General features: G+C 38.9%; 2 protein-coding genes across 2 annotated transcripts in view; one reads left to right on the top strand and one right to left on the bottom strand.

Moving 5' to 3' along the window:
- The window catches only part of RpS6 (ribosomal protein S6), an 11,822-nt gene extending 4,613 nt beyond the window's left edge, over positions 1 to 7,209 (bottom strand). The window contains exons 1-2 of the mRNA XM_067100620.1: positions 7,151 to 7,209; positions 3,876 to 4,065 (exon numbers count right to left, since the gene is read on the bottom strand). Of these exons, the coding sequence (XP_066956721.1) occupies positions 3,876 to 4,026 (151 nt within the window). The 5' untranslated portion in view covers positions 4,027 to 4,065; positions 7,151 to 7,209. The remainder of the gene's footprint in view (positions 1 to 3,875; positions 4,066 to 7,150) is intronic.
- A 5,683-nt stretch (positions 7,210 to 12,892) lies between these two features.
- Positions 12,893 to 23,789, top strand: part of ric8a (ric8 guanine nucleotide exchange factor A) — a 77,694-nt gene continuing 66,797 nt past the window's right edge. Inside the window, exon 1 of the mRNA XM_067100113.1 lies at positions 12,893 to 13,103. Within this exon, the coding sequence (XP_066956214.1) occupies positions 13,023 to 13,103 (81 nt within the window). The 5' untranslated portion in view covers positions 12,893 to 13,022. The remainder of the gene's footprint in view (positions 13,104 to 23,789) is intronic.

Consider the following 23,789-nt stretch of genomic DNA (forward strand, 5'->3'; position numbering starts at 1 on the left):
TAGGCGTGGTGTTGCCATTAAAAGATTAAAGAATTTCCCTGGTTGTGACTGGGTGTGTTCATTTTTGAAGCGTCACAAAAAAGATCTGTCGCAGCGAATGAGCCAGATCATTAAAGTGGCCAGAGAAAAGGTCACTCCCAGTATCATTCGTTCATACTTTAGACATTTGGAAGCAACCACTGAAAATACACCTCCCGATAACATCATCAATTATGATGAAACAAATCTGTCAGATGACCCTGGAAGGAAAATAGTTATTGTTTGTAGAGGATGCAAATATCCTGAAAGGATAATCAATTCAACAAAGTCTTCAGTGTCACTAATGTTTGCTTGTACAGCATCTGGAAAAATATTTCCTCCATACACAGTTTACAAAGCAAAACATCGTACTGATAGTGGGTGGTTTGATAATACGGCGTTTGAGGATTGGTTTTTCAAAGTAATCCTCCCTTATGCAAGATCTAAAGAAGTAAAAAAATTATCATAAGTGACAATCTTGCCAGTCATGTGAGTTTGAAAACTGTAGTGAGTGCTTGTGAGGATCAAAATATTTCATTTGTTCTCCTCCTCTAAATTCGACCTCATAACCCTTGGATAATGTCAGTATTTGAATCTGGAGACACACTGGTGATCACTATGCGTAATTCAAGCAACTCACTGGGTAGGAGTAACGCCTTCCCTGGGCGGTCCTAGGCAACAGGCTAAACTCATGGAGAAACTTCAGAAGAGCAAGCAAAAAATAAAAAGTGGGTTCCAAAATGGGATATATCCTTGAGGGGTGCGGAAGAGGTACTGTCTTGCCTCCCAGAAGTAGACAGGATAAGTATTATCAGTACTAGTGCAGGTACAGCTAATGAGCATGAAGATTCAGCAGGTCATGCAACTCCACTGCAAAGGCTCCCCCTCAAGCTGAACCCAACACCAGTGAGGCAAGTGGTGCCAGTACTAGTGCTAATTCAGAGGTGGTACCAGTACATTCTGCTCTTGATGCATCCTCGGTTTACATGCTTTCAAATTATAGGCATGGTCCTTCTACTTCAACACCTGCTCGTGGTAAAAAAAAAAGCAGCTATCAGTTCCCCTTGGAAAAAGTGTGACACGTAAAAGACTTGGTCGGCATAGCATCATCTCAAGTGACAGTAGTGATGGTGGCGATATTGATGATGTTATTTTTGAATGATTCATGCCCTGAACCTGAACCTATAATACTCAAATGCAAAAAAATAAAAGTTGAACACTGGTATACAGCAGAGAAAATAGTTCCATTAACTGGGATCAACTGCAAACAAGATGGATGATTTAAGATGGATGAGAGAGAATTGACTGCATTAATAACTGATGGAGAAGACACTGAAATAATGCATGAAGATGAAGCAGATACAGATGTGATACTAGAAGATGAAGCAAATACTGATGTGATGCGACAAGATGGGAGACATCTGGAGAGGACTTTGAAGGAACGGAGGCCCAGTTGACGATGGAGATAAAATCAAAACCAAAAACAGTGATGACTATAATAATGAGGAATTTTCAGCAGCAAGAGAAACCACAGGAAATGAAGAAGGCCAGAATCCTAAACTACATGAGTGGGTGGTACTGTAGTTCTGGTGTGTAGCAAATGCAAGAAGCATTACAGTATGTGGGTAATTACTGAGGTAGAATCTACGGTCAGGTTTTTGCAACATGTCAAGGGGACAAAAATGAATTTTGTTAATCAAATATACCAGATAATGAAAGCTGTGGAAATTGAAGAGATATTGTGATGCACATGTACACTTCGGCAAAGAAAGTAAGGATACAGTTTTCATTAGATTGATCTAATTTTAATTTTTTCTTACAGAAAACACATAATCTCGGTAAATTTACTCTAGAATATGAAAATACAATGCAAATTACATCATATATGTTAAATCTGCAACACAAAAACGTTCAGACATTTGGAAAACACCATGCATGTCCGAAGTATTCAGAATTTCTCAATGACTTCGATTCATAGAGATCTAAAGATAGTGTATGGATATCTCGGTGTTGTACTGTTTTATCAGAAAGAATATTTACTGTTTTCGTTATGAACAGGCTTATTATTGCATCATCAGACGAGGTAATGATAATTTCTTAAATTTTTACAGACCATATTTGTATTCCACGGTGTTAAGGTCAGCTGGAATTAATGGCAGTAAATGCTGACAGCTTAGCAGGTTGACCCAATCTATTTAAATCCGCAAGAGCGTTCTCTATGATGTGCGGATTTAGCGTTAACTTCGGGCGGAAAACACAAGTAACTGGGAGGCGTTTTAACGTTGCCATAGTCTCTCTCTCTCTCTCTCTCTCTCCACTAAAACGCACTGCACAAATATAGTATCGCTCAATCTCTAAAAAAGGAAAAAAAAATAATGAAATGAGTAAGCTCTACATGAAGCCTAGGGTTTACACAACAGCAACTCTCTCTCTCTCTCTCCATAATATTGCATTGTTTCTTTATTGTTCCCAAGTTTTGGACATTACTCAAATTTAACTCTTGATTTCATTATGGAAGATCGCGTTTCGATTATGCAAGCATTCCGTTCATTGGTGTCATAAATTCATATGTGCAAAAGATTACCGTGAGGTTATATGGAAAAAATGTTTATTTTGCTCAGAACTGTTGCTGCAAATTACAACTTGAAGATACTACTGTAAAACTTACTACAGCATTTAAGTATCAATGATTTCGAAGAACCGTGAGAAATGATTGAAAGTTATAGGAGGTCAGTTAAAAAATAAACACAATAAGACTGAAGTCTCTCCTTTCTAAAGTTACAGATGCCTCATTATTTATATGTCCGAGATTAAAACTGTATCCTCACCTTTCTTGCCGAGGTGTACATGAACCAAATTAGATGAATAGAGAATGATATTTGATGTGGATGTCAATAACTGGCCAAAATAATGCATACTAGCACTCAGGAATATGTCTTTCTATAGGTTTCCCTACAGTAAAAAATTTGTATGATAACAGATGCCCTTTTTTTTTTTTATTATTAGTACTGTAGATAGTATATTTCAATGGCTAGTAGCTAAGCATTCATAGATTTATCTTTCCAAAGAATTATTTTTAGTACTTAGAATCTGTCTCCATGAAGTTTTTTATTTCTAATTTAAATTGTCATATGCTGGCACTTAACCTTTAATACAAAATGCTCATTTTATTGTATCAGTGTTTTCTTTTATTTTTCTTTCAGCACTGTCTGTGATAATGAAACCATTTCTTGTCAATAAGCAATAGAATAGTGTCAGGGAGTTTATTAGTTATATTAAATGGAGATTTAGTTAATTTGTTTTGTCAAAGAAATAAAGAACAAGTCTGACAGTCTAGGATTATATTACTTTAATTTTTTTAGCCTTTTTTGCTGATCTACTTGTCATGTTAAATAAAGTATCCACAAAGGAAGAAATATACTTTCTCATGTCAGTAATATCTCGAACGTTACGGCAATGTGGTCCAAATCAGCACCAAATTGCAGAGAGCATAGAAGATCCATCTACAGCATATTTTAATGACTGTCCGAACTCTCCCTGTATGTGTGCGAACTCGCTCAAAATTAAAGTTGAACTTGGACACCAAATAATGTATTATTCACATAATGAAACTGCTTACAAATTTTTTAGTGTGTTATTTGAAAGTCTCATGGGCCAGCTATATATACAATACTTAACATCTGCTCTAGATAAAAAAAAAAACAAGAGGTAGGTAAAAGAAAAACATGAAAAAGCGTCCGAACTCGCCCAATCTTACAGTACTGAGGTCTTTCACTTGCTAAAAAAAATTACTTAACGAACCAACACTTTACAGGCCATTTCCTAATCTTAATAAAAAATTACACTCATTTACTCACTATTTGTAAGGACACCCTGTTTCATGGGAAATCCCTGCTTGTCATTTCCTCCGGTGATGCGCACAACATACCCCTTCCATTCATCACCAAGGGTATCAGCACCAACCTCTTGGCCCATGCGCTCATAAAGACACGGTTTTCTCATCTTCATTCAAGAGTTTGGCACCCGTTATGGGTTAGACACATTTAACTGGAAACAGAAAATGGAATGAAAACTGGAAAAATCTAAACTCTTGACAGGGGCAGTTAAGCCATTTACTTTACATTACTTTCAAACAATGGACAACTACTACAGAAGTCTGCGTGCACTTGTTCACAAGCGATGCTTGAATCACTCTTAAAATGAACTTTCACTTCGGACGTAAATTTACCAACCTATTAACAAAATTTATCAAAAAACCTGTATGATAGAAAGTGAGAAATCAGACCTTTCAGAAACTTTTAGATCTCTGATAGATCACTAGACAATACAGTAGTGTACCATGATCCAACTAAGGACATGTATTGTACCATGACCCAACTAAGGATATGTACCGTACCATGATCCAACTAAGGACATGTAAGTATAGCTTAGTTTTACCAGACCACTGAGCTGATTAACAGCTCTCCTAGGGCTGGCCCGAAGGATTAGACTTAAGGACATGTACCATACCATGATCCAACTAAGGACGTGTACCGTACCATGATCCAACTAAGGATATGTACTGTACCATGACCCAACTAAGGACACCAATTTAAGTTTGTTTCCTTTATTTTCAAAATGACCACCCTACATTCCAGTAAATGGACCAAAAGCCCCAACTCTCAACATCCATCAGCTGTTTTATAAAACTACCACTGCTTAGAAACTAATTTCTTCAATTTTCAGTCTACATTGGAAAAATACTTCCCTAGCAGTTTATCACATACTACTGTACTGTGTAGCACCATATCAAAACTTTATGAAAATCCTGTGTTCATTACAACTAGTCTGACTTCACAAGCAAAAGTGAAAATTAATAAGTACCCTTGTAAAGTCCTTGAATACACCATTCATGATGTATATAATTTTTATTACATTGGAAACATTATCAATGTTTGATAACTACTGTATAATTAGCTCATGTATACGCATAAGTTTATAGTATAAGAGCATAGAAAAAACAAAATTGTGCAAAACGAATTTTTAGGTCTATACCTCAATGCTATTTTTTAATTACTGCAAGAACCATCCCGAAAATGTTCAAAACCACTATGAAATCTCTCCTATGCTTCCAGCAACTGCCTGGTGTTCCTGTCTACTATTTCAGCAAAAACAGTGTGAATAATCTTTTTCCTGTTTTTCCACCATCTTACCTCACATAGCCTACCATGACGGGTTACTTCTGAATATACTTAAATCAATTTTGTTTTTAGTACAAATTTTCCCCATTTTCAGGTTGGTCCCATGTTACCCTCTGCCCTGCCTTCACAGTAGAAAGTGAAAGACTCAAGTCACAAAAAGTTGGGTAAGGGGAAGGTTAGGATAGGGCTCCATCCCTCCTGAAGTATTCTACATCGTAAGATTGGTTTTTCAACAGGCCTAACATGTGCAATGCTTCTGCACTTTTACCCAAAAATGTGGGGGGGGGGGGGTTGCCCTCCTAGAACTGCCAAGGAACAGTGAATATCAAAAACACATTGGCAGGACTAAATTTCTGTTCGGATACGTGGTCTGGCATTGGCTACAACCTAACCAAAATCTTAACATAACAATTCCTAAAGTGTCATACCCTACCCTAACCAGAACCTACCTTCCTAAGCTGACTTAGGGCACCATACCCTGTCCTGGCACGGGAGGGGTTGTTTTCTCACCCTGGACCCCTTCCCACAAGTAACACTACCCAGAGTACATGGACTGGCCTAGGCTACCCCTTTGAGGTAGTAGGTTCAAAATACCAATGCATACCCCGTCTCCCTACTCTGGCTACTAGGATACCCCTAGAAATTTCGTGTGAACAAAACAAGTCTCCAGCTGCAGTCCAGTACTGAAGCAGCCTAGAGTAAATTTTACATACCCTAGCCTATATCTACATCTGGGTAGTTTTCATAACAATATGAGCAAGCTCTAACACTACCTCAGAGCAGAATCTTTGTCCATATTTTCTATGTCCAGTGTTAGCCTACTAGGGAGTCCAGAGGCCCAAACCCCTCCCAACCAAGTCAAGGCACTGCACACTAAGGTTAAGATGGTAAGGTCTGGACATGACTTTCTTGTAAATGTCAGGTTTTCTTTGTCGGCGGAACCTATGTCCATCATGCTCAACTGCATCCCTAATTTTATTATTCATTAACCTTAAAGCTACCTCTACGTAGTCTGATTATAGTGCTTGCTGAAGCAAGTAAAAACAGGTGTAATGTCATCTCAATTTATTACCTGGTTCTTAAACATTTATCCTACATACTAAACACTTTCTTAGCCTAGAAACTTTATCCTGAATACTTGTAATGGACTCAAGCTAGATTTTCAACATTAGCCTATGCATTTTAAGATAACTTCTCCAACATTGTGCTGCATTATTCAAGTAAAATGCCTATTTTATAACTACTTACAAGATTAGGGCCACAGGCTTAGGCCTATGGCTTGATGCTGGGGCCTCGTAAGTTTTAATCTGTACTTTCAAGTATAGCTAAGGCCGTTAAGCCTACCCAATTTAAATCTTGGCTATCCGAAACCCAATACCAGTAGATGGGCATACACCAATCATTCCTCAGACAAAAAAACAAATGAGCCTAACTACATACGACTTCCGCTAGCAAACGTTATCTCAGCCAAACTAGCTGAGCCAAGCAAAAATACCCAAAAAGGTCCTAAATAACACGTGTAGCTCTCCCTAGAGTGTGATCTTGAGAATAAAATTGATTATAAAAGGTTTAAGCCAACAAACTTTTTAAGCACTTTAGTTTAACGTCAGCATACTTTTACACAAACTACAGGCTATTAAAGCCGTATCGTGAACCATAATTTTTTACTGCTTTTCACTCCAGTTACTTATTTCTGATTTAAACCAAAAACCTTGCTTTTCCTGCCAGGAAATTCCAGCGGTAAAATACGCCCGGCAAACCTCAAATGGAGGTAAAACGTGCTCTACCAAAACCAGATGTAAACAAACTTCCTTTTCAATTCTTTTCTACCTCACAGCCTTATCGTCAAATATTACAACAGAATTAAATATAACACAATCTAGTTCTTCCATGGATGCAAAAGCAACCAATAAATGACCGCATATTACTGAAAACTCAGCGAATAAATATACCTTCATATCGCAGTAGCGTAGCACACCATGCGATCCTACTCCAGAAAGGGGGAACGAGTGTGTCACGTGATCTGACAATGTCGGCAAAAGGCTGAGCACTTTTTTAAAGTTTATTTTCTACTGATAGATCCTTTGTGCTGGTGAAGTGTTCAGAAAATGAACAAGTATTGTATCTATTTGCACCAAATGTTATTTTATCCATTCGTATTTTTATGTAGAAGGAAACTAGAATATTTCAAAGATGTCTATTTCATACCCTGACGTCACACTTGAAAGTTCTCAATCAGATAGACAGCATGGGGTGTAAAATCGTACCCTTGTTTAGATGTTTAAAAAGGGTTTTTTCTATGTGTAAACGGATAAGGTAATGATTATAAAAGATATTGAAAACACACATAGAACAATAATCTAATAAAACAATATGATGGATGATAATAATAATTCTGAAACGAATTCGAATTAACTAAGCCCAGGTAAATTTTGGTGGCAACAATGTATGAGATCATAGTTTATTACTGATGGTAACGATCATACTTTCTTATGTAACAAACCAAAATTGCGTTAAATTGATGTGCCAGTGTAAAAATAAAGGCAAGCAAAGAAAATAACGATAAGTAAAATTTTATTGTGATTAAACTTAATCAAAACGTTAATTCTTTCAAGATCAGTGCTTCCTGAATGTTAATAAATGTTGGAATGACAATACATAAAGGTAAGAAATATCTGTTATCTTCTCCCCATGCTGTAAATGAAACCGTTATCCGCATAATAAACTAATTTTAATATCTCCATAGTATATGAGTACAGTTAAAAACTACGATAATTAGCTCGCATGTGCAAAGGTTGACATTAATAGCAGAATAACTATGTGCTGTATCATCTGAAATCGTTGATTGCACGGTTCAAAGCATTTCTATAATTTATTTCACGGAAAATTACACGCTTTTTCTTTTGGAAGTTTCAAGTAATCATTCTGACCTTTCAATTTTGTTATTTTGCTTTAATTTGCTGCAATAAATTATAATCAGTAATCTTTAGAATGCCGCAAAATTAGTACCATAATGTATGATTATGACAGCTCACCACCCTCCTTGTGCAAGGTACAATCAGCCAAAGTGTGTGTGTGTGTGTGTGTGTGTGTGTGGATGTATTGGCTGGGTGAAACAAGAACTCACTTTTCCTAGGTCCTGAACTGCTCCTGGCCTACACCAACTTAGTTGCAAACGGATGCTACTGTCTTGTGAGTCAAGAAAATAGTGCATGGGAATTGGCAACCTCACCCCATGAAGACTTGTTGATATATATATATATATATATATATATATATATATATATATATATATATATATATATATATATATATATATATATATACACATGTATATGTGTGTGTGTGTGTGAGGTATGGATGCGCGTTTTCCTGCCATAATAAAGCGTTTTATAGTACTACTGAAGCCCTCTGGAAGCACTTGTTCGTGGAAATCGAAACCACAGCCGAATTTGAAAGAAAATGAAACAAAACCTTTAGAACTGACCATTGGCAGCGTGACAACACACTGGGAAAAGCACCTGTTGACCTATGAGCCATTAGCCTGTACCTATACAAACCTACAGAAAGTCTGAAGTATAACTACTAATGTTTTGATAACGAAAATTATCGATTAAAATGATTTTATTAGAAACAAAAATGTCCCCAGATGTTGCTAGCTTCCACGAAGAGGGCAATGCTCGAACTACATTAGAACGAAAGATATGTGAAGCAGCAATTTGCTTTCAGGAATCATTACAAAGAAGAATTGAGTCAGAGGTAACATTAAACGATGGGGGAACCAGGAATTCAAGCATGGGGAGCAAAATGTATCTCATGCAAACATTAATATTAATTGTATATAACCTCTGGTTAGTACTTTACTACTGTAATGCATTTTTTTATACTTTGTGTATTATAAATTATCAGTTATTCTTCTTCGTCCTTTATGATTTTCCTAATTTAGTTATTCCTACTTGGCAATATTGAAGCGAGAAAGACCACCGCCCAATTCTGCTCCACCTGTGCTACGGTTGAAACATCAGATACTTTGAACCATTTAACATCATTAAGTACATTATTTCCAAAGCACAGCAACATAAGCATTATCTAATAATAGTGCCACCCACATCGCATATGAACAAAATACTGAGCCTAAGACGATGAAATATTTATTCCTTTATTTTGCTTTCTATGTTTAAAATTTTGCTAGACCTACAACACCTTCCTCATTTTCCACGTTTATTTTCAAAAGACTGTCAATAATAATTCTTAGTTTCTCAGTAACTGTTTTCCTTTATATCATCAATAGCTTTGGTTTCTTCTTCAATGCTTCTGAGCTTTTGATTCATTTTTCAGTTCCTGTGACAGCATATTGAATTGTCTAGTGTGCACGAAACTCCATCGACAGACATACAATCCCAAGAATGTTTAAGGGTAAAATGCTCCAGATTCCCCTTTCCATTCAGGAGTACATAGGCTACTTAGGACTGATCCTTTGAGATTGTAGGAATGCCTCCGAATAAACTACTTCACAGCAGTCACAGATTCTTCAGTTCAGCTATTATTATTATTATTATTATTATTATTATTATTATTATTATTATTATTATTATTATTATTATTATTATTATTATTATTATTATTATTATTTGAAGGAAGAAGACCCTCTATCAAGCATGTTCTGTTGAAAATGATGGTTGGATTGTGCGAATTGATTTTATATTGCGTTTTTAAATTTTTCATATAACTCGCCTTTCTTGCACGCCAATATTGGTCAGTAATTGGCCAGTGATCATATTTCGATGGATTTAAACAGCGTTCTACAGAAGAATTTTATTCTAAAAAGAGAAGGTTACCAGCTCTTTTTAGAATAAAATTTTGCTGTAGAAGTGCTGTTTAAATTCACTGAAATATGAACATTGGCCAATTATTGACCAATATTGACGTGCAAGAAAACGAATTATAAAGAAAAAGTTAAAAATGCATTATTATTATTATTATTATTATTATTATTATTATTATTATTATTATTATTATTATTATTATTATTATTATTATTATTATTATTATTATTATTATACCACAGTCTTTCTAGACTGGTGGTTTATAGTGTGGGGTTCCTGGCTGCAACCTGCGACAGCTGTGCCTAATACTTTCCTTCTGTATCACCCTGTCTGTCCTGATACTGTATCCCTGAGCAATTTTGCCTGCTCATTTTTTTACTGCTCCTTCGAGCTGATATATTCATACCACTTGTTGCTGTATGTTATCTGGTATTCATAATTATTACCCAAGCTGCTCCACTGGGTGGAAAAGCAATATCCTACAAGTCAAAGGGCTACAACAGAAAAACCTGTCAAGCATATCTGAAGAAACGCATAGATAAAGAATAAACGTTATTAGAGAAATACAAGGACAAGCAAATAAGATAAACAATAAAATTGACGAATGGAACTCCCGTGAGGTGGCTCACCATAAAAAAAGATTAAATAAATGCATAATTTCACCCAGTTGAACTTGAAGTCACAAAGATTCGGTTATAAGGATAGCAAATAGGCCTACCTCTCCTCTGAGAGGCAGTGTCACCTTTTCCTTTGAAGTTGGCGGCTGGCCGCATACTTAATTCATTTTCCATTTCCCCTCTCGCTTTTCACACCATCGAGACAATGCTTCCTATCACTGTCAGCTCTGGAAACCAACAATTTCGGATCGTGTAGTCTGTTCCTGTCCATTTCAGTATTTGGAGTTCTTTGGAGAGTTGGATCTGTAACATCCTGTGGGACTGAACCTCTTTTTTTTTTTTCCTTACTTGGGATCTTTCCTAGATAGTGACCCCTAAGGGTTTTAACCTGGTATGTATCCACCTTGGCGGCGTGTTTAGTACAAGCCATGGGAGATTACCGTAAAAAGTAACAAAATACTGTAAATATCACAAAGATAATGACCCCCAAGGAATATTAGCCCTAGATAACGACCCCGAAAACCCTTGCGGGTCACCATCTCGGAAAGACCCCCTTACTTCTATCAATCCAGTGTTATCCATCCGATCAGTCTTTTATAAGTAATATAAAATCTAGAGGCTTAAGGTTATCGGAATGCCTATCTTTTTAGTTTTCGTATGGATTAAAGCTGAAGTATCAAACACAACTAAAGTAAAGGTTGAATTCTGTGGAGACCTTGACCTTTGCTTGGCAGACACAAACATCTTGAAAAAAATGGCCTACCAGCAGAAATTTTATTAGTCGTGCTTAAGGAATGTTATGTTCCTTTTTCTGATTGTCTTTGGGCATAGGCTGTGAAGAAAGAATTAGTAATTACAAAAATGAATAAATAAATATGGTAACCTAACTGTTGTTTTAAGTTAAGTCAGCCCTGCGCTGGCACGCCTCTTCTAGGCAACCCGGAAGGTAACCTAATGTTCTATGTAGACTATTATTTTTATTGCTCCTAATATTTTTCTTTTAATTTTCCTCAGGATTGTGACTTCAACAATTTCGAAGACAGAACTTCGTGAATGATCACAAAATAGGACCAAGATGACGGAAAGAAAGCGCGAACGTACCACTGTTCCTAAACTATGTACATCAACTCAGTTCTAGCAAACACCAGGAAATGATGCAAAAGAATAAGAAAAGAATTCTTGAAAAATACACGTCATATTTTTCTAAAGTTTCTTAATTTCATTCAGTTTCTATATGAAATGAGAAGTAAGGCACCGAATAAAGTTATGAGTGATCATAATTACTGCAGCTGTAGTGGTTGGTCTTATTTTTATTGTTAGCATTAAGCTTCTCATTTTTATTAGATAAGTCATATGAGCATATAGTCTCAAACTTCTGTATAACAAATTTATAAAAAAATGTGAAATTCATAGAAAACGAAAACAGGATGAATATAATAAAATACAAGTAAATTCTTTGCACATTTACTTAATCAGGATCAAGCAAAAGGCAGAGAACTCATTTAGTCAATGTGAGGTTATCCAAACCAGGAGAAATTTTGTAAAATTTCATTTCACGTTCTCTCTCTCTCTCTCTCTCTCTCTCTCTCTCTCTCTCTCTCTCTCTCTCTCTCTCTCTCTCTCTCTCTTTATTTATTTATTTATTTAATGGTGGGAGAGAGAGAGAGAGGAAGAAAAGGAAGAGGAATGTAGCAGACATCTTGCAAAAAGTTAATTTCCAGGATGTTGATGATAGCCGCCAATTCCAATCGAACAATTCACTAGAAATTTTGATGCTTATGGCATGAGAAAATAGCGCAAAATAAATGTTTTCTCCAGAAATTAGCCTCACACCAAAGGAGCCCTATACATGGTAATTGGGGATATCAAGCTCTTGTAGAATAATGAACATAGATTGATCATTCAATTAATGGTAGTAGTGTAAACAAGGAGTTCAGTCTTTGTGGCACACCCTTGTTGAAATAATAGAAGAAGAATAGAACACCGTAGTGATGTCTTCTATTTCTCAAATAAATTTTCTCTTTGAGGAATACTTTCGAGTTGAGTAAGTATTGCGCAGAAGTAGAACCAAAAATGTAATCCAATTATTCCGCATTCACTGAAAGATATGGTCACTGAAACATGGATTTATACATAAATTTAAAATTATAATTCTAAATTAATAAAAGAAACATGTTCAGTAGAAAAAAATTAAAGAATATAATTCATGATAAAGATTTGCGCAATCAGAAAATGTTAGACAATAGAAGACGGTCGGTTCAATGTTTACAATTGTAGCTGGGAGTGACAGTCTTGAGAAGTATCCGTGAAGCCTTATTAAAATTAGTGGCCGGCCATTGAAATAGGGACCAAAGTCAACGTAGAATAACAGTTTCTTCAGCATGGACGAGTCAGTTCTGAAACTATTAGAAACAGGCAACGATCAAGATGTTGTTCGTGTCCTAAAGGATTTTATTAGAAAGGTGAGCTGCGAAAGGCTGAATGTTACAGTTACGAATGTTTCGTACGTCCTTTTGGGGTTTCATTGTCTTTCTTGTGGCTGTGGCTTCCTCAGATTACCTTTGATCATCACTTATCCTGAGTTGTGTTGAAACAGCTTTGGTTAATCTGGAATAGGTTACCTAGGCTAAACAGTTAGACAAAGTTGGAGTTAAGGCTTGGTCGTAGACTGATACTGGTTGAGCAAGCCAGGGTTCTCTAGCCTTACCGGGAAAAAATACCACATTTTTTAAAGCAATTTGTATTTTTCCTCGGTACACAGACCTTAACCCTCCATATTGGAAGAAACACTCCCCTGCCTTTCCATTTCTTCTACCAGTGGTGGATGGCTTGTGGCTGAAAGTCCAATGGGGAAAAGTAAGTATACCTTAGTGTAAGCAGACCACTGAGCTGATTAACAGCTCTCCTAGGACTGGCCCAAAAGCTAAGAACCAATTGGTTACCTAGCAACAGGGCCTACAGCTTATTGTGGAATCCAAACCGCATTATAGTGAGAAAAGAATTTCTATCACAAGAAATAAATTCCTCTAATTCTTCATTGGCCGGCCGGAGACTTGAACGCGGGCCCAGCAGAGTGCTAGCTGAAAACTATACCAACCCATCCAACAAGGAACTAGTCCAATGGGGAAAGTTGGTTGAAGTAGCACATCCTTCATAGTATCCCCCATTTTAGTTAGTATAAGGGCCGGGTCCAGCACATGCATGGAAGGTATTCCAGATACAAAAGGTTAAGGTTTATGTACGTAGGGATTATACAGATTACTTTAAAATTTTGCATTTTATTACTATTCCTGTAAAGTGCATAAATGCTGGGTTAGGTTTCATTTTCTGGTAAAACTTAAGGTAAAACTACTGGGTAACTTCATGGACTGTTACCTTGGAAATGGATTTTGTTTACACGTTGTGTTGCTGACAAAGGGGGTCGTGTTGTTTATTGTCGGTCAGTTATTATTAACCTCATGTCTACCCAACGTGGTTGGGGACTCTTTGGGAACATTGGGTTTTGGGCGGGGGAAATTGTTCGGAGAAAGACCCAACTGACATGTTGTTGCTATGGGATGGTTCTGCGCATGCACAGGTCATTAGGGAGCCTTATGTTCAAGAAGGGAATATCTAAGGAAACCTATTATAAAAGGAACTACTGTATACTAACCTAACGTACCCTAACCTAACCTATCAGGCCATGTTACTTAGCCAGGTGGCAGCCCGGACCCCCCCAGTGAAGGAAACTCCACATTTTACCAAAAGCTCCCCAATAACACTGCGCATGCACGATAGCATTCCAGGATGGCCAGCATACAAAAATATAAAAACATATCAGTTCTGATGTTAATTACAGATTAATTACAGTTGACTGGCAAAAAATAATGGTAAATTGTTAATAAGCAACCAAAATACTATAGGAAAAGTAAATTTCCAGTGTAATATCCGATGCAGAGCAACCCCGTAGTTCTGCCAAATTGAAGACTATACCACACCCCTCTGGCTTGGTAACCATCAGTTTACATGAAAAATGGGTGCCATGTTTAGTACCAGCCCCTTGGGGATGAACATAAAAACATATCGAAAGGTTGTAAACATCATTTTGAGTATTGTAGCTTTTTTCAGTTCATTCATTTTAAAAATACTTTGCCTTATGTTTTTGAAGCCCATTAATTTTAACATTAACCTGTTAAGCGTCACCACCGGCATATTTTGGTCGCGCACCCTTCATATCACACCGCCCTCAAAGGAGCAAGATGTTCTCCCGCTTTCAAGGCTGGTGCTGCACTGATCAAGGTCAAAAATACATTTTACCCTTATACAAATTATAGAAACATCATTTGGTAACACTGTGAGGTAAATTAGGGGTGATTTGCAACTTTTTTTTGTAATGGGAGGACAGTTGACAGAAGACATATACCTCTCGTTTCCCAGTATGCTTCATGTGTTCATCAGTAAACGATTGATTTCCTTTTTTTTTAATTATATTTATCCCCCAAAATGAGTGTTCCAAAGCGAAAGAAAAATCTTTTGCCAGATTAGATGCTATCGCTACTCATTGTATTGATGATGACTATGAGACGCAGTGTAGCAGCTCAGAAGCCAGTAACATAGACTGAAGATTTATCTGATTAAAGAAAATCATAATTTAGATTCAAGCATTGCATCGCCAAGTAACTGGGCAGTAACAGATAAGGAGTGGAATCCCTTTATTTTTCATTTATCAAAAGGTGTGAAATTTATTGTTCAGGATAAGGGAAATTCTGTGGAGTTTTTTTGAGAAATTTTTTGATGAAGTTGTGGAGCACATTGTAACAGAATTGAACAGATTTGTCAGTCAGTTTCTAGATGAATATATAGAAAGTTTGCCAATAATATCATGTGCACAAAAATGGTATAGAATTGTAAATGAAATGAAACCATTCATTGCTGTACTGGCTCATATATTTCAGGGAATAGCATACGAAAGAATATTTTTTTCCCTTTTATGTTTCATGCTTGTAATCTTTAGGATTTAAAAATGCAAAATAAATCCTTTCATCTCCTCTTATTCTGCATCATTTAATATCCTAATATGTTTACAGAAGAAACAATTTCAGTGTAAAAAAAGAACTAATAAAAAAGCATGAAAATTATCATTATTGGCCTCAATACTATGCCAACAGAAACTTACCATTCTTAGCCTATGTGCTTCAAGGATATCAAGCATTATCTCCTTAATGGAGGCTTTTTGCCAGTTTCTATTAAGGTCATCACTTGTCCAGACAGACATTCCCCTTCCAAATTCTACCAGTTGAAGTGAGAGTGTTGTGGTTGTTTCATTAGAAGGGACATTGATCTGCTCCATAGCTGTATCCTTCAGGTAGCTTATTCCTTACAGTGGGATGCGATGTTAGTAGAGTTTGTAATTAAGGACTGTAGATCAAACTTCCTTCAAGTCTTGGAGACAAGGCATTGACCTAGGTGCATCAGAGTTTAAACAGATTTGCTGGAGCTTTGAAAAGGATTTTCCTCCTAGAGCTCTTGAATGTCTATTATTTTTAGAATTTCCTGCAGTTATTATTAATATTAATAGGAAAAAAAGATCCATTAAGTGAAATTTGTTTTAATTTTCTTGTTTATGCACATTTTTGCATGTGAACAATGGTTCATAAGTAAAATGTGTAAATAGAAACAAATTTCACTTAATGAGTCTTTCCATTATCTATTGGAACATAATTCCTTACAGGTTTTGATGTTATTGTTTTTATTATTGTATTTTTATTGGTGTTGTTTTATTATTCTTGAAATTTTTTTCTAGTACTGAAATGAAGAGATTAATTTGCTGTAGGTATGAACCATGCTGGAAAATGTGTTCCTGTTAGCTCTAGCTTCAGCTAGACTGGTAACGAAATCCATATTTCCACACTTAAGAATTTGACACAGCATTGGGCTGTTGAATGTACCTGGATTGTGGTAGAAAAGCAGATAACTTTTTTCTAACCTCATCCATCATCAGTGTTTGAAAATCCAACCTTGCCTCTGCAGGTGGGGAATGAGGATGCCCTGCTTTTGTGTCCATGAGATCTGTAAAGATGTATCTTTGGAAGACTGAATTTTGTAGGTGATGAGGGTCAAGATTTTTTTATCTGTTGGCATGAGTAAGTTAGAGTTTTCCAGGAATACCATTTTCTTCTGGATCAGACATGCCATTGGAAGAGCTTATGAAAACTTTCTAGATAGACACTTCCAACCTTAGGTCCATGGTCATGAGAGTACTTGTAGTACCTACTCTTCATCATTTAAAAGAATTTAGATGTTTCCTCCATAATCTTTTGCATCTTGAGATCTTCCTTGACTGCTGTTCATTTTTATTTCAGGGAACTCACACACAAACCCGTAGATGTATATTCTGCTAGGCCTGTAGTGGCAGCCATGGTCCATGTAGTGACAAGCCCTGATCTTATTCCTCTTTTTGTCAGACTCCTCCTCATTTCCGATATAGCATCTTATACTTTTGCATGTAGAATACATTCTGGGGTATAATGCAGCTCTGCTATGTGGAAGGCTAAGTAAACACTGGATACAGTGTGTTGATTTGATTGATTGATTGATTTAAGAAATTTAAGCTGTCAAACCAAGTATGTACTGGGGACTTTCGCCCATTCAGCACTTAGAACAGTGAAAAGAGGGAGTTGGAGTTACTAGATAACAAGATAAAAAGATCCAGAATATAATGCAGACGAAGAACAAGGATCTGAAGGTGGAACAGGGAGAAAACCTCACATTTGCACTAAGAATAGTTTGAGAGGTTGGACAGCAAGATTGAACAAAGGGAGCTGGAATGGAGGTGAAGTGAAGAGTTAAAAATGGGTGCAGCTATGGGCTGAAGGGATGCTGCAAACACCATTTAGTAATGCCTAAAGTGCACCATATGAGGTACACTGTTGACACTATCACTCCAAGGAGGGATATATACATCATTTAGATCTTGTATGAATGAGTACAAATCATATCTTTTTTATGATCATGATCAGCGTAAAGTACTTCTTTGGTATTTTACGGAAGATCAGTACTAAATGTGCATTTCAAAATTTATGTCAAGAGCCATTCTCTGGGATTTAAGGATAGATGGAGCAGTAAATTGGCATTTTATATAAGTAACTTACCAAATAATTACATAGCCATAGTTTCTACTTTACGCGGCAGCTCAAAATTCGAAATTCGTGGTAGCGCTCTTTTGTTTTAGGTGTGGGTATATTGCCCCGCCCACTATCGGGGAAGAATAGGTAAAACTTAGCTAAGGTGCTCAATTCGTTTCTGGTTAATGACTAAAACAACAGTTATTAGTAGTTCTCGTTTTTGATTTCACGGATGGTTGGAGACGCCTTTTGGTGAAGTACTCTTGATTTTTGGCGCAGCTATCTAGCCTAGCTAGAATTTTGATACCGAAGACTTATTCATTTAGAATTTTACCATTATGTCAGACTCTGGTTATCCAGCATTAGGGTACTGCAGCAAAGGCTGCAAAACAGACTTATGTCGGTAAAATACAACACACGATACCATTTGTTGTACTTTTGGGGGAGTAAACCGTTGTTCGCCTTGGAATTGAATTGTGACGAATGTGGGGTGAATGGGAAAAGAGTAAATGGAAGAAGTTACAGACTTACTTAGACAAATTGAAACGTGACCGAATTAGAAAAGCTACAGCTTCTGCTAGTGTAGGCCATTCTTCAAGGGATGATATTGATGTTTTGCCTATCCCTTCGACACCTGTGACAACATTTTCTCCCATTTCCAGTCCTCCAGCTTTTCCTGTCACTCCTGTACCTAACTCTCATTCTGCTGAACCCAATGCCATTGCCAGCTTAGAAGCACGGGTGAATCAAAAATTTAATTTACTTGTGAATACTGTTTCCCAAATTGGGAACTCTGTGAAGGTCCTAAAGGACAAATTCAATAGTGTTGTGTCGAGTGATGTGTCAGTGGAGGGGCGGCTGTTCGTCCCACTGATGCTCCTAGACCAAGGTCCCTGCTAAACTCCCCCTTGCAAACATGGGAGAAACAAACTGGCAGTCCAAGGAGGTCAGTGGGGTTTGCCCACGAAAGCAGTCATCGCCTCATCCCAGCCTGTTGTCTGCGATCCCAGGCTGCGGAAGAATACCGTTGGAAAGGTATTAGATTGATACCATACCTTTCTTCAAATGTTCCAGACTCTCCCACATCAAGAAAAAACGAGGCAGTGACGTTTTGCACATGTATTCAGGCCACTGAAAAGGTCAGAGCTTCAATGGATTCAGATTCCCCCCTCTCGTAAGCAAGCAGAGAGAGATCGTAACCTCTCCCTTCTTGTAGTTTCTGGGATTCGCCAACAAGAGATTTCTCTTCGCCCTTCACGCAAGAAAGCGCCCAGTGTACGTCAGTAATGTGCATAGGCAACTCACAGATCGCTCCGGCATCCGAAGCGCCTTCAGAGCGCCCATCTTCGCGCCCGTCGAACACCCATCACCTGCGCGCGCATTTTGCCTTACCTGTTGGGAGCACACAGTTTCCAAGTCAAAAGAACCCGTGTTTGATGCTTTCGGAATGGGATTGTCAGATCACGAGCCGATCCTGGCGCCGCTAAACGCCCACGGACAATGCAGTTGTTTCCAAGGAGTCAGCATCTGCTTCAACGAGTGGCTATTCCCCCAGGATCGCTGGTTTTGTCCGCCCGAGTAGCCTGCGGAAGAAGAACAACCCACTCTCATTACTCGCTACTCCTCCGATTTTTCCTGGTCTGCTACCCTGTCGTCCTTCTCCCCAGTCGTTCTATTATCTCCGGGTTCAGCCTACCTGAGCATCGTCAACCACCAGGTACTGCCCAGACTTCCGCGTGGTGTTGTCTTTGTCATCGAAGAAAGCTTTCTGTGTCGCATGGATGCCTGGCTAGCAGAGAAGAGGAAAGTCGGGAAGGCGGTCTTTTGTGTACCTCCCCTCTCGCTTAATAAGGGGCAGAAGTACCTGTCTTTATGCAACTGAGAAGTCACGTCTGGGGAGTTCTGCCTCCTCAGGGAGACTTCTCCAGTATCAGATGCTTTCGTGAATAGCTTTGTCAGCCAGAATTCTTTTCACAACCTCAGAGTTGGACCATCTTCTCAAAGATATTTTCAAAGTCTTTTAGATTTTAGTTTTCTAGATTGGATGGTAGGAGCTCTAGCTAAGAAAATAGAAGACTGTGTGTCCCTGCAAGAAAACTTCGCTTCGGACTGGCTGGGAGTACCGGGGTGCAGATAGAGCTGTAAGAGATGGAGCAGTAGAATAAGCTACCATCTTTCAACGGAGTCCTCAAGAAGCAAGATTTGTGTAGTTTGTTTTATGGCAAAGGGGTCTCCCCATCAGAACGTTCTTCACTTCTGTTTGCACTGCCCTAGAGACAAGATAATCTCTTCCCACAAGACACTCTAGATCGGATTTCAGTGATTTACAAAAGAAATCAACTCAAGACCTCATCACTCAATCCACCAAAAGAACGAAGTTTCTGCAAGAGCCACTTCAACTGCAACTCCTAGGATGTCGTCACCCTGCAGCAACATCCCTTTCAAGGAGTGTAGAGGCTGCATCCAGTCCCGACCTAGAACCAACCTCCAACCTCCAGACCATCTAGGAAACCCTTCAACAAATCCAACCCTAGAAAATGAGACTCGGTCGTCCGTGTCCCAGTGGGAGCAAGACTTTCCCATTTCTGGCCAGTATGGGAGAAGAAAAAATGTGGAACCATGGGTGCTGAAGGTATTACGAAGGATATACAATCCCTTCGGGAAAAACTCCCTAGTAACCTCTCCTATCAACTTAGCAGCCTACTCAGTAGACTCCAGAGAGGTTTTCAACCCTATCTCGGAAGTATCAGCTCTCCTGGAAAAGAGAGCCATGGAGATAGTGAAAATGTAAACTCAAGGGATTTTACAATCACCTCTTCATGGTCCCCAAGTCATTGGGAGGATGGAGACCTGTCCTGGACGCCAGTGTTCTGAAACTGCTTGTTCAAACAACGAAATTCAAAATGGAGACGAATCAGTCGGGTTTTGTCGCCCATCCATCGGGGAGACTGATGGTTACGATCGACAAGCAAGATGCATACTTCCATATTCCAGGTCATCCGGACTCCAGGAAGTATCTAAGATTTGTGTTCTAGGATAGAGTCTTCAGTTTGGGCACTCTGCTTCGACCATCCACGGCCCCTCAAGTTTTTTTACTTTCGGTACCGCTCCTTACGAAATGGCTACATCTTTTGGGAATAAACGTTTCTCTGTACCTGGACTGATTGGCTCCTACGTTTCCCCCTCGATTCTCAGTGCACGGAGGACCTACAGATAACTCTCTCTTCGCCTCGCCCAAGAATTAGGACTTTGATAAACTCTCAAGAAGTCTCAGTTAGTCCCAACTCAGTCTATTCTATATTTGGGGATAGTGATAGACTCTCGGAGTTTTCAGGCTTTTCCCATCCTAACAAAGGATAATTTCTTGCAGCAAGAAAGTCCAGGACTCATAACTCACAACCTGCTGCTCAGCCAACGATGGATGAGTTCTAGGAACTCTCTCTTCCATCAAGAAGTTCGTTCCATTAGGCAGGCTTCATACAAGAATTCTACAATTTTACCTCAAAGCCAATTGGAAAGGAAGTTGTTCCCAGACTCATTCAGTTTCAGCATCACTCCCCAGATAAAAGAAGACCTCAGATGGTGGCTAGTAGAAGACAGATTCTTGACAGGGAGTCTCTGGCTCCAACTAACCCCGACCTAACATTATTCTCCACGCTCGGATCTAGGTTGGGAGCCTTCTCAACAACATGGAAGTGTCAGGAACATGGTCCCCCTTGAAAGAAACCTCCACATCAACGTGAAGGAACTAAAAGCAATTCACCCTGGCACTGCAACACTTTGCAACACTAACCTGCCACAAGACAGAAGCGGTTCATTCGACAGCATGACCGCCCTAGTGTATATCGAATCAGGGAGGGACCCATTCTTTTTACGCTCCACGGCGACAAGGATTTTCTTCTTTAAAAGAGCAACAAGACCAAGTAGTGACTCTTTTCATTCACGGAAAGATGAACGCCTTTGGCGGATGAATTAAAGTCGGGAAAACAGGTCCTACCAACGAATGGACACTCAATCCACAGGTATGCACCGACCTGGAAGCTGGGGAAAGCCGCTGATAGACTTGTTCGCTGACGCCAAGGAACAATCGCCTTCCTTTTTGTATTGCTCCCCAGCCCGGGACCCACAAGCATGGGCAACAGATGCCATGTTACAGGACTGGTCGAACCTCGACCTTTACGCTTTCCCCCCATTCAGCATGGTGAGGGAAGTGTTGAGGAAGTTCAGTTCACGCGACAACGTGTCGGTGACATTAGCTGCTCCCTTTTGGCCACACAAAGAGTGGTTCCTGATCTTTTGAACCTTTTGACAGACTTTCCAAGGCTGCTCCTCAGAGGAGAAATCTTCTCAGACAGCTGCACTTCCTCCGACACCATCAAGGATTATCCACTCTTGCTCTGACAGGCTTCAGATTGTCAGAGAGCTTGTCAGAGCGAAAGGATTTTCAAGAAGGGCTGCAGAGGCTATTGGTAAGTGCAGGCAACAATCTTCCTTTGCAGTTTACCAATCCAAGTGGGCAGTTTTTAGGAAGCGGTGCCAAGAGCGAAAAATTTCCTCTTCTCAAACGTCTGTAACCCAAATCGCAGATTTTTTCTATATCTCCAGAACATTGAAAGGACTCTCAACATCTACCATCAGGGTTACAGAGCGATGTTGAGTTCAGTAGTCAAACATAGAGGATTAGACCTGTCTTCAACAAGACATCAGTGACTCAATCAAGCATTTCAACACTAGTAAGCAAGCTAAACCTCAGAGTCACTTGAACTTGGACGTGGTCTTCAGCTGGCTTTCAGGACCACTTTTTGAACCAATGGAGTCGTCGTCTCTTCCGGAATCTTATGAAGAAGACATTATTTTTGGTGGCACTCGCTACAGCCAAGAGAGCCATCGAGCTTCATGCCATTGATAAAAGGATAGGCTTCTCAAGGTAATGCAGTATACTCATGCTAATTTTAGATTTTTGGCCAAAAACGAGGATCCGACAACCCTTGGCCTCGCTCCTTTTCTATCAATAGCTCTCAGAAGTACTTAGACCCAGGCGATCAAGAGAATGTCCCTCTGCCCAGTAAGAGCTCTAAGAGTATACCTTGAGAGAACCAAAACCTTAGAGGATTGGCCCTCAATCTTTGGGTGTTCCGTTAAAAACCCCAGCCGTCCTTTGTCCAAGAATGCACTATCATTCTTTTTAAGATCCGTGATTTGGAAGCACATTGGGAGTTCAAGACAATTACTACCCTTGTGCAAAGTAAAGGCTGAAATTAGAGCTGTGGCAACGTCTTTGGTTTTTAAAGCGTAACCTGTCTCTCTCTTCGATTTTACAAACAACGTTTTGAGGGTAAGTCATGTTTGCCATGTTTTATTTGGGATGTTGAGACAGTTTACGAAAATGCAGTACTTTAGGTCTGTTCTTCACAGCTGGCATGGTATTGGGGGATGAAGGATAGGAGAACGCTATTCCCTTTTCCTCTATCCACTCTCCTTGAATAAGGGCAGTCATACTTCTTGGGAAGTTTGGTGGTTACTGAATCTTGAGTGTCATCAAATGGTTTTTATGGTTTTAGCTAAAATGTTGTGTGGTGTAGGTTAATTTTATCTGGTCTTTGTTATTCTATTGTACTGCGCCCAGGCAAGGGCAATCCACATATTATGTGACCCCATTGATTTATTAGCTTGGCAACCTGCGGTCTGACCCCTACATTGCAAAGCACCCACTCAGTAGAGGTGATTCTTGGCTCTACCGCCAGACCTGCCACAGGGTAGAGGAGCCACGACCAGAGGCAGTACCCATCTGCTGTTGCTCCCTCACCAGGTGAGTTACAACAAGCATTCCAAGATGCTAGCTAAGTTGCCTATCCCAAATTACCCCCCATATCAAGTAGTTTTTTGGTATATATGTCCATTCATCCCACCTCCACTCAATGGGATTCAGCTATGTAATTATTTGTTAAGTTACTTATATAAAAATGATTTTATAATAAAATAAGTTTATACATACATGACTAAATAATTACATGATCGGAGCCCGCTCCTCCTCCCCTCTCATGG

The sequence above is a fragment of the Macrobrachium rosenbergii genome, chromosome 56, assembly GCF_040412425.1.
Source record: "Macrobrachium rosenbergii isolate ZJJX-2024 chromosome 56, ASM4041242v1, whole genome shotgun sequence".
NCBI classification, from domain to species: domain Eukaryota; kingdom Metazoa; phylum Arthropoda; class Malacostraca; order Decapoda; family Palaemonidae; genus Macrobrachium; species Macrobrachium rosenbergii.